General features: G+C 32.8%; 1 protein-coding gene across 4 annotated transcripts in view; it reads right to left on the bottom strand.

The window, feature by feature from the left end:
* The window catches only part of LOC108358858 (uncharacterized protein ZK1073.1), a 56,765-nt gene that overhangs the window by 29,970 nt on the left and 14,454 nt on the right, over positions 1-12,341 (bottom strand). The window contains exons 1-2 of one of the 4 annotated variants that reach the window (XM_017610379.1): positions 980-1,019; positions 185-683 (exon numbers count right to left, since the gene is read on the bottom strand). The exons of 2 other annotated variants lie outside the window; for them this stretch is intronic. In XM_017610379.1, coding sequence (XP_017465868.1) covers positions 185-280 — 96 coding nt within the window. In that variant the 5' untranslated portion in view covers positions 281-683; positions 980-1,019. Of the gene's footprint in view, positions 1-184; positions 684-979; positions 1,020-12,341 lie in introns of those variants that run through there. One more of the 4 variants, XM_017610387.1, reaches the window with a different exon arrangement.

Below are 12,341 nucleotides of genomic sequence, written 5' to 3'. Positions count from 1 at the left end.
AATGGTTTCATTATCAGCGGTAGTTGGAGGAGGCTGTAGTATGTTTGGCCAAATAAATGATTCCAAAGTACAGAGTACTAGATAATTAGTGGTGGATAGAAAAGGCAGGTGGGTGACTAGGAAGGCACTTTTTTTTGGACAGACTATTTATTTATTTGCTATGTACAATGCCATTACAACTTACGCTTATCTTATCCGGCTGATGGCCGTGCTGGTGATGTTGATGATGTGGTGGAGCCGCTGCCACAGCATGATTGGGTGTTGTTGCGTGTTTCTCCATAATTCGGCTGTGTTATCAGAGTTAAGATAATTAAATGCAAGGAAATCAGAGAATTACCACACAAATGAGTTGAGAAGGTTGCTGATTGCGCCAGTTAATTGCAATTAATTGGAAATTTATTGCTTTTGTGGGGATTAATTTTTCACTTTATAAATATGTATGTATTTTTGAGTTCAAAAGTTGAGTTTGTGTGTGTATTTTCTTTGCACGTTTCGTTTTTTGGGAAGTCTAAAATTTAAAGAGAAAAAAATGCAGTTTCGTTGTAAATGTAAACGCATTTGCGTTTAAGGCGCGAGAAATTTCTCTAATTGCGTTTTAGCAAATTTTTAGCCACTCTTTGTTGTGCGCCTCGCTGTGATTCTGCGCTGGTTACAGGTAAGCGTTGGAATTGAAAGACGGGCAGCTTAGAAGAAAAAAGTATTTTAAAAATGCATAATTTTTTAGCACAATTAAATCAAATTTCGGCTGTTAAATAATTAAATTAAACTTTCGTCATACAACTTTTTTTTTTTTTTTAACCACAAGTAAACTAGTTCCAACAGTTAAAATCAAAGTTTCTTTACGGCACCTTTTACTTTTTTATACTTGATGTTAGTTAAGTTGTTCTTCAAAATTGCACTTTCAAATTTTAAATTTTTAATTAAATAAATGCCAAGCATCAATTTAGTAATTTCATATCAATGACTTTTAATAGGTTACTCAAAGATTTCTAAGCGCACCAACATGTACATCCAATGAATGCTCACTAACAACTGACGGTAAATAGTCGCTTATCAGGCGTTACATATCAGCGCGCCACCCGCAGCGCCTGGCCAAGCCAAGCCAGGCAGTTAGCCGAGCATTTATGTCAGTATGTATCTAAATATGCACACTAAGGTGGTCCTTAAAATATCATCATCATGGGGTACCCCTTGATTTTGTTCCAAAAAAAAAAAAAACAAAGTAGTGAAGTAAAGTCGGAATTTTAATGCTCCCACCCCGTAGGATTGTTCTATATCGAAAAAAATATACTCCTATTTTTTTATTAAAAAATGTTTAGCGGTGGCTCAAAGCGTTCAAAGTTGTCCATGTATTTTATATAGGCAAACACAACATTTCGCAGAAATGGTATAAAACTCATGAAAATCAATATTTTTCGATCGCTAAACTCTGGTTCGCTTCAGGAGACTTCCAATAACAATACCCCATTGTTTATTTAACCATTATTTAATACTAAAAAGTAGTAATTTATCCGCCCATTGCATATTTTGGCATTTTCTGTGGATTTTGGCGGATCTATGACATATAGTTACTATGAAAAAAAAGGTTAAATAAATAATTCTGTATTATAATTGGGAATCTCCTGAAAAGAAACAGAGTATTGATTTTTAAGAATTTTATACGATTTCTAGGACAGTTGTTTTTTTCCCACATAAAAAAAGGATGGGCATATTTTTTCTGTATATAACAATCCTAGGGGGTGAGGCTTAAAAATTACGACTTTATTTTTTTCATATGCATTTTTGGACCACCCTAATGTCCATATATAAGCATCAGCATAGTTCCCCAACTCTCACGCTCACTCAAGGGCTGCTTTTCAATGTTGGCTCTCAAAGATGAAAAAAAAGACAAATGCAAGCAGCTAACGGCAATGCAGTGTGGTGACAGTAGGGAGAGAGGAGCAAAAATAAAAACAAAATATTTATTTAGTGTTGACGACTCGAAGGAATGAGAATGTTGATGGTCAACAGCAAGTGACAGTAAGAGCAGAAGCCAATAAACTTTTAACGCAGAAGTTCAGTAAAATAACCGAATACTCAAATATTTCTGGGGTAGGAAGAGTTCTAAAATAACTTAATTCATATATAAATATATGTAGGTAACTTTCTACGACCTCATTTATCAGTCAGCTAGCTCTCCGAACTACATATTCACCCTTCACTGCCCACAATCTGAGCGTCATCGCCAAGCACAGCCTTCTTCTGATGTCACGTACGCAACATAAACTTTCAAGCTTCTGCAGATATTCCGATACATACTTTTGCATTGTACGAGTATATTGTATACATCAGTGGTATGACGCTTAAAAGTATGCTACAATAATAATAAGATGCATTAATACCCGGTAGGGAAAAAACGAAGGCTACAGTGCAAAGTAAAGGCGAAGAAAAAAATTAAATAACAGCTCTAACTTCCAAACCTTATTGTTGTTTTTCCACAAAATTTATCATTAGAAAACAGTCTTAAACTCAACCAAATTAAAACTTTCAACTATTTTCCAAATTGTTTTGTCTGCATTCTAATGCTGCCAAATTGATAGTTTGAATTGTAAATTACAGTATTTTAGACAAGCTTACAGTTGCTAAAATCTCCTTTTTTTCGAAATTTCCGATTTGAATGAAAAACTAAATTTTTTAAGTAAATTTTTAACGTAAAAAGGGATGGTGAAGGACAAACATTTGAATAAATGGTTTTTATTTTAAGTGATGGTTTGTTTGTTATTTATATTTAACAAAATTAAAAAAACATTAGTTTTTTAAAAACTCTTAAGTTTTTTGAAGGTTACAATTTTTTGGTCGCAAATACAGTTTTTTTTACTGGAAATTTACAGTTAAAAAAAAATCTGGCAATACTGTTGGATTCTCCTCATAAAGGAAGCTTTATTTCAACGCAGAATTTTTTTTTATTTTTATGAAAAATTGTTTCCTAACAAAACATTCATCTCAGGACCATTACTAAATATTACCCTACCCATTACAATTACCATTACCATCACTATTACCCTCACCATTACCATTACCAATACAATTATCATTGTCATGGCTTCATTAACTGTCACCATTACCATTACCATAAACATTACAATAATTATTGCCATTACCATTATCATTACCACTGTCATCATCATCGCCATTACCATTGCTATTACCATTTCCAATACTATTAAAAGTACTGTTACAAATACATTACTGTTAATATTATACTACCATGACCAATACCACTTTAATTACAATTACAATTACCAATACAATTATCATTACCATCTCAAAAATTACCATTACTCATAAAATGACTACAAAGGAAACATGATTTCGAGCCTATTGAAATTTGTATCTCTACTTCGAATCCAGCATAGGGCCGAATTTGGAAAGTTTCTATTTTGAAGTAGTATAGAAAAATTCCTCTTCGTTGCTTATGGAAAAAAGCAGAAGTTTTGAATCGATGTTGTTTACTTCTCGATTCTTATGGAAACAATCTTATCACAATCCAACGAGGAGGAAAATTTGCCAATAAATTTGACACCGTAAGTTAAAAACTAAATTACCTGCCCAACAAAAGGGAATGTTTCTGTGCTTCTTTAGAAACTGGGGGGAATGCTTCTCTTTCCTAGAGGGTTATTATGACATACGTATGTATTTACTTTCGTGTAAGTACATATTTGAAAACATTCAAGCTTCAAAAAAAATAGAAATCTGTTTTCCCTCAATCCAAAGGTCGGATATATGTGTCGGTATCGCATTTTGTTGCATACTTTTATGCATTACACCTACGCAATCATTCACAACCATACGAGCATACATATGTATGTATGTACGTTCGTTCAGCCATGTTTGTGTTTACCCTCATATTTGTTTTTGTATACATTTTGTGTTTTAACGCCATTTTATTAATTTCCTTTTACTTCCGTTTTACTTTGCGTGGGCAGTGGGGCCTCACTTCACTAGCAAATTGTATGGGACCAGTATGTAAAGCTTTAGAGCTTTCAAGTTTGGGGTGAAGTTTACTCTTTAGGGTAACTTACGCCTACGCACAACATGTTTACATTTACCCAGTGAGAAAAGTTTTGCATTACACAGTTTTTTTTGTGTTACTTCAAAAAAGTTTTGTGTAAAACCAATAATGTTTTGGTCGTATCCTACTAGCACTAACTCCGGCTCAGCATATTTCGTAGACTCCTCGACTCGAACGCATACATATTGTCGGAATTTCAGGTTGCCGTGCATCATGACTTGGAAGACCATCAGTTGGCGGGTGAGTTATTATGCTTCTTTCAAACGGACCCTTGCTTGACCCTTGTGCCGACGCATCTTTTCCACTGACAGAAATGGGATGACGAAGCAAAAAAACAAATCATTCTACAGGGAATCGGCAATCAAAAAGATTGTGCTTTTCCGACCAAAGCTGAGATAAATATGGAATAAATTTTTACAGCATCAACATGCAATGACTTTGGAGTCTTTTTGTTTTGCCGAAGGCCACCTCTACTTCTAGGCTGCTGAAAATAAGACGCGTACTCGCTTTTAGTAGTTTGTGCCGCCTTCTGGGCGATCGATTGACCTTAACCATCGACGGATGCATACTTGGTTAGTTCGCACACCGTTTCGAGTCCGAAGAATCATGATAACCGAATATAATTTCCACTCCGTCATTGCACTAAGTGATTTCGGAGTATCTTGTAGTTATGAAGCTACTTGCCTTTAGCTGCATTCCCCACATTTTCCACTTGTGTTCTTCCAAATCTCGTTGATCTCCATCCCTTTATTTGGGTCTTTGTACAAAATAAAGACATCCATGAATATTTTAAAATTTTTAACAACTTTGAAGGACCCCTTCCAAGTTTTGAAAAAATTTTAATTTTTTTTAATTGCCAAAATTATGCAAAATTTTTGTTTTGACATGCGAGTTTCAATACGCAAAATTATAGCTGCCAAAAGTCAAACATTTCACAAATTTACGCGATGAAAAATTTTGAATATATCAAACCCTGGTAACAAATTTGTTTAAAATTATTAAATTTTCGTGGATAACTTCGATTTGTGCGTAGAACACAAAAAACGGCGTGTAATACGAAATTTAGATGTTGATATTTTTAAGGCCCACCCTTATATGCATGCATGAAGTAGATTTTATCTTATTTTTTAAATATTACGCTTAAAACTCAATTTGAAAACAATTTTTTGGCATATTCAATATGATACAACTTACAAACTTATATGTATGTATGTAAGTATTTACATAAATTAGTATAAACAGTCTAGAAATTCACCTTTCAAACTTAGCTTTTTTCTCCCCAACACACCCTACCTTGAACTTGAAAACCCTTCGTATATGTACATACGTATAAAAATATTAGGGGCATTCTCCAAATCTTGCAAAGCCATTGCACGTAGCACGGATTGCATGGATTGCATAACTTGCAAACACACAACAACAAAATACATGGGAAACAACATTTCCTATCGCTGCAAAATATGCAACGTCGAAATCCATGTATGTATATATTTTGCAAAATAGCATAGCAAAAGACAAATGCGACCCTGTGCTAGTTGTTTTGTTGACGGAATTGCTACATGTTTCTCTAATTCCTCTCATCTCGCTCACTTCATTTTTATTACAACGCTTTTATCAACTTGCAATGTTGTGTGTCCAGAAACTTTCAATGTTGTGGATCCAGAAACTTTCAATGTTGTGTGTCCGACACCATAAAACCTTTGCTTTGAAAAGCTCCTATAAAAAAGCATAGTGAATAGGGCGAGGTAGATGACATCTGGATGTCGCCCTATGTACTACGTTTGCTACAGCGGAAATAGACGACACGCCATTTCTTTAAATAAAATTAATTGGTGCTCGTTTGTATGTACATACATATGTAAATGCATGTGTGTGCACCTTTCTATTAATATCGTTGAATTATTTTAATATCTATTGCAAAATTTTATTCAGACAGGACTAAAAAGTAGAAAATAAATAATATAAAAAAAACTTTTTAATATACAACGCTTTTATAAATGGACTAAAAAGTAGAAAATAATACTTCTCAGTCCCATAGAATTTGTTTTGATAACTTTTGATTTTGAAATTTTAGCAAAAGTCATTATAAACAATCTATGAAATTGAAAATGAAAAACGTGGAGCGCATGCGATACAAAGCATTCGATTTAATTGACAATAGTCAAACTACATAACGTAGACCTAAAATTTCTACAGCGAAAGTAGAACTTTGAAATCGATTTTAAGCGGTCGTTATTCATATACCCACATACATACATTCATATATTACTTTTCATATCAATTCAAGTGTATTACATGCGCCCCACGCTTTTCATTTTCAATTTCATAGATTGTTTATAATGACTTTTGCTAAAATTTCAAAATCAAAAGTTATCAAAACAAATTCTATGGGACTGAGAAATATTATTTTCTACTTTTTAGTCCATTTATAAAAGCGTTGTATATTAAAAAGTTTTTTTTATATTATTTATTTTTCCTGTCTCTTGTTATCTTATTTGATACATAATTGCGCTGCTTGCTCGAAATTTGGAATAGTATTTCGTGCAATCCGTGCATCGTGCAAGACTTCGAGAATACCCCTATTGAGTTTCTCTAGTATTTTTCTATAGCAGAATAAAAGCTTTCAAAGCTCAATGCCCTATCAGGCGATTGACATTACTTGCCTACTAACTTGACCCTAGTCAACACTTTGCAGGCGGGTGGAGCCTAAAACATAAACGTCAGCTTAAAACAACAAAAAATAATCACAGTGTCGGTTAAAATGACAACAATAAATCTGAGTAAGTGTGTATGCAATCACGTTGTGCTAGAAATAATAGCATTATCATTTCAAATACAATATTGCAGCTACTTATATTTATACCTACATAAATACATACATAATGAGCTAATAATAGCAAGGCATACAGATAAATGTGCATTTAATGAGGCATTGGTAAGGAGTATTTTTTATGAAAAAAGGCAGCGAACATCTTTTTCTGGGTTTAAAACTTTTGGCTAACATTGAAATAGGTGCAAAAAATTTCATTACAAAAAACACTGGCTTAAGACTATTTACCAAGTATAACCCGATATTCATGTTAAGAATTTGTGTAAATTAAAAGTTTGTAATTACATACTTACTAGCTTTAATCTTGGTTAATAATTATAATTTATTATGCTTGCGCAAAAGTTTGTCGTGTCGTATGAGCAACGTTATCAAAAAGTTTGAAAAGTACCTTTTTTTAAGTTACAACCTAAAGCTCTACCCAGAATTGCAGCGGTTAACCGCTGCCAATATTAAAACTCACAAAGGCATATGGAATGGCTCATAACTGCGGCACCGCCGACGTTTTTCGGTTGATTGAAATTTATTTCTATTTTACTTACTTCAGTTTCTGCTTACCTGACCATTGCAGCATTTTTCAAGCCGAGCTTAACTCCATAATGGAGGCCGCTCAGCGACATATAACTTCCGCTCCTCCAGAACGGCATATCAAAACAAAAAAAGATTCTCACAGCCAAGCTGCTATTAAATCTTTTTGTAGTAGGGTTCTCAACCAACCGGCATCAAAACGCTCCTTGACTATTGTATGGGTTTCTGGACACCGAGCGATTTCTGGCACAACTCCTAAGTGAATTCTGCTCAATATGCTCCTGCAATTAGAGATTAAAAGCTAAACTCATCGAGGAGGTAAATACCAGGTATTTAGGCTATGGAAACCACCTTCCATAAAACCAGGCAAATTTGGGCAAAGAGGTGGCGAACATTATCTCTGCTAGTGTTGCGCCCAAATCAAAACGCGTCACTCTAATCTAACCTAACATGCCTAAAAACAGTAGCCAAAAATTAGAAGAAAAGCAAATACAATAGACAATAAAAAGAATTATGTGGCAGTAATTTTTGGCTGCAGAGGGTCATTATGGCGCACGAGTTCGCAGAGTTATTTCTATGGTATTGTTACTGTACATTAATTTCCATTAACAGCGGAAATAATAACATACGTACATTTACATATGTATGTTGTGTAGATAATCAACAGCTGGTCATTTTTATTATTATTGTGATGCAACATTTTGGTCGCGCCCCAAAACATGTTTATATGTGTCTGTATGTATGTAATGAAGCTTACGAAATTTTCAAATGGCAGCTGTTGCTATCTTGCCATTCATTCATTGTCTAATTTTTTTTTTTTGTACATGAGTGAGAAAAAAAGGTGGCCAAGCAAGGTTAAGACCTATACACACTGCCAAATAGCAAGTGATGCTGGTATATACAATAATTTCCAATATAAATATGTGCACGCAAAAGTTTATAGGGACATACCATATGTACTCGTCCATGCCCATATACCTATGGCGATATATAAATTTATAACTATGTATGTCCGTTTCGTGTGTTTGTTTTGTGGATTGTTGGCCGCCCTTTATGGCAGATCAAATAGAATAAAAAAGATAAATGAGCGAACAAAAAGGTGTAGCAGTAAAATTGATTGCTTATGTTAAAATAATGGGGGCGGTGTTATGAAGGTAAACAATGGCGAAGAATGGAAGCACGGAATTTGTACGAAAAAGAAGAAATACGCAAATTGTTTAAAGTGTACAGAATATTTACACTTTTGAAAAATAAATAAACTCAGTGTAACAGTGACTTGTTATGAACTTTTTAAACGAAATAAATTGTATAATTAGTTTATAATTCCGTTCCAAAGTTTAGCGAACATTTTACTGGCATGCCCAAAATCCCGACTTAATCATAAAAAATCATTTTCGCATGGCTTCGCACATAAAAATCGAGCTATGCAGAGCTGAAGGTTCACATAAAAGCTGCGGAAGAGGGGTGAATAATATCAAATTTTACTAATTTCTTCTATCTATTAAGCTTCGCTTCCAGCTGTCAATAAAAATTGCAGGAAATTGTTTTCATTATTTCTGTTGCTTGACTTAGTACTTTGCCATCGCAGTCAATTTTTAGGAGTTTGGTTTTCAAGAACCATTTAAATTTATTATAGCGATATATCCAACTGAAATTGCTTTTTGTCTCTGTGGGAAGGCATTGGTGTGATTAAAGACACTAAAAGTTATTTATCTCAAATGGCGAATAAGGAATATTTACACAAATTAAATTCAGTTTCTAAAAAAAATTAAGGATTTGATTATTTGTGTAACATAAACCGCATCATTTTTAATAATAGTAATAAAGTGAAAAATGCATCCATGCTTTAACATAATTCGAAATATCTGATTTTAAATTCTGTCCAGTCACATCAGTGGATAATGAAAGGTCCGTTCTCCGTCCATTCAACGCTCTTAAACGACCATCCGAGATCTTTATTATTTGAGAATATTTACCAATGTTTTAGTTTTATCTAAGCGCTTAAATTTTCTTTTTTCTTGCTTTTTTTTGACCCTTTTCATAAGTATAAATGCATAGTTATAGTCATTATAAAAAACATTGAAAGGTAAAACCATTGCGAGGCAGCTGACGTCTTCAAGCAATATAATTTTAAAATTCAAAATTCAAACTCACACACATATTCTCATTTTCAATCTCAAACAACAACAATTTTGTACAATTTAATTTTTTTATTTTCAATTTCATGTGATTTTCAAATGCTTGAAGACGTCAGAAAAAATCATGGCCGAAGAATTGAGAGAATGATTTTACCTTGTTTTTTTTTGTATCATCATGCTAAACAAAAATTTTACAGGAGAGCGTTTTTTATGCTTTAAACTATTTTTTATTTATTTTTTCTTTATCGAAAAACAAAATATGTACTTTTGTATGGCACATACCATATTTTCGCTAACAAGAAAAAAATGCATTATAACATATGTAAGATAAAATATACAGTAAAATGGCGTAACTTTGGGTTTTCAGTTACAATATTTTACCAAGTTATACATTGTGGGGTGTAAAACAAATTTAGATAAAAAAGTCAATTTCGAAAAAATGGCACATACGATAATTTCGCGTAAGAGGTCGATATGTGTAAATTATGACTGCAGTGGGCCAGTGCGTATGAGCAATCTTTCAATGACTGGATTTAATACCGTGGCATTATTAATTAGTTAAAATTAAGTTTTATATATAGGTGCTTAATTATTTTCATTGTTCTACGCCTACTCATGTAGCAACATTGAATATGCTTAAAGCACACAGCCATCTGAAGACGTTGTTGTAAATTAAATAGAGCTTTCTAAAAGCTTTTAAGAGAGGCTTAAAGTGCGCAAAATCTTTGCTCATTTTTTAAACTAAATACAATGTAAATATATATGTATTTGCATTCATATATGTATGTGCGCATGTATGTACGTATGTGCTTGTATAAAAAAAAGTAAAAGCTTTGCCATGCCCCTAAAAAGTTTATACCGTACACAGAAAACACTTATCAGGGTGCATAACTGTATACGAGCACTTACGCTTTTAAATGTGAGTGAAAGGCCATAAATGTACGTATGTGCAAATGAGCAGATGTGTTGATATGTTTATACTTTGCTTCATAAAAGCTCAAGCTGTAAATGCAATACCACCATCGTTTATTTATTTTGCTCGTTATATTCGCGTGCTTTCTGGTGAATTTGGAGGCGCAAAAGATGCGTAAACATACATATCTATGCAAAAGTATGAAAATTTTTATATATTGTATATGTATGTATGTACATAAGTATGTCTGGGCGGTCTACGTACAAAATAATTACATCCACGCAAATGTCAAAATTAAAAAAAAAAAAATAGCAGGCACTGCAGGGTTCGAAATCTAAATTTTTTTCTAAAATTTTTATTTTAAATTTTATAAATAGTTTTTATATAAGTTTACATATATCTTTATATAGCTTATAGCTATAGAATTTTTGCAATTAAAATTTGTTTTTCCAAGTTCTGGTGGCGGCGCCCAAATCTTTTGATTTAATTTTTAAATTTTCGAGAATGTCTTTATTTTGTACGTAAAACAAACTAAAGGGGGGCTCCATGAGCGTCATATTTTAAGGACCTACCTAATGTATAAAAAATAATATTGTTTTATTTATTACATGTGAATATGTGAATATAACTGCATAGTTGAATTATTTATAGGTGATTCACAATAACAACAAAATATGGTTGATACATTTTTGCCGGAAAAAGAGCTTCTTTACGTACGTTCGTTGACAAAGATTTAATCTCTAAAATAAGTGGCATATTTTTTTCTTAAATTTTCTTTTATTTTTATTGTGAATCTCGAAGTTTTAAGAAATCTTCAAGACCTAAAAAAAAAATTTTACGCCATTTGCACTTTTTGGATTCTCTTTATATAAACTTGTATAAAGAATTTTGCAATTAGAATAAAAAGGTAGAAATACATATATGTACAATGTACATATATATCCATGCATATGTATTTATGTATGCATGTACAATTGTTTACAATAGTTTTCTACGAGCAAAGCATTTGGGTGTGCGTGAGTATAAAAGCATTGACCGGACGGTCAATTAATTAAATGACACCAAATAATTATTTTCTTATGTGACCACATGTGTATGCTGTATGCGTGCATGTATGTATATTAGGATGCCGCACGAACAAAAATTTCTGCTTTTCCAAGCGAAGGGTTTTAACACTACCACCAAGCAACCACCAAAAAATTCCATGCAATTAAATTAAATTTTTGACCACAAAATTTTTAGTCGGAAACAGAGGTGGAGCCCGACCGGACAAAGCTAATAGTTCCTGAAGATGCCTTCAGACTGAAAGCGAAATATCGACCAAAATAAAACTAAAAAGTAAATAAAGCAGAAAAACATTTAATGTTTCATTTAACATGCGGCCTATAGCTCAAAAATAAATTATTAAATTAACTAAGAATTTCGATTTTTTTCAGAAAAAATTTTTTATATAAAAGATGCGCTCAGATAATAAAGGATTAAACAAAAAAAGAATTTTAATAAAATTAAATTAAATTATTCCAAGAATTTATTAAAGTTTTATGCCTATTTTCCTTGATTTTTTAGAAAATGTTTATATAATTCTTTCCAATGTAGGCGTAAGTTTCCTTTATAAGATTTTTAAGCGGCCCTTAGTGGTATTTAATGAAAAAAAGGTTCCAAATATTTTAGATTTGAAAGAAACAGGCAAAAAGGCAAAAGCGGCAAAATATTACGCTTTCGGGGTTTCGGGCGCTATAAGTCGCCTTTATATATTTTTCGCAAATCGCTTAAAACTTTGTATTTACAAATTTGAAGAAGCTAGGGCTTCCCGTTGAATTTTTACCAATTTTTTTGCAAACGGTGTTGTGCATTTTCTTCCATACAAACCATATTTTTACGTGG

This window comes from Rhagoletis zephyria, unplaced genomic scaffold (assembly GCF_001687245.7).
Source record: "Rhagoletis zephyria isolate East Lansing unplaced genomic scaffold, Rhagoletis_zephyria_1.1 Rzeph_scaffold_00012, whole genome shotgun sequence".
Lineage (NCBI taxonomy): Eukaryota > Metazoa > Arthropoda > Insecta > Diptera > Tephritidae > Rhagoletis > Rhagoletis zephyria.
This window is presented reverse-complemented; position numbering and strand designations above follow the sequence as displayed.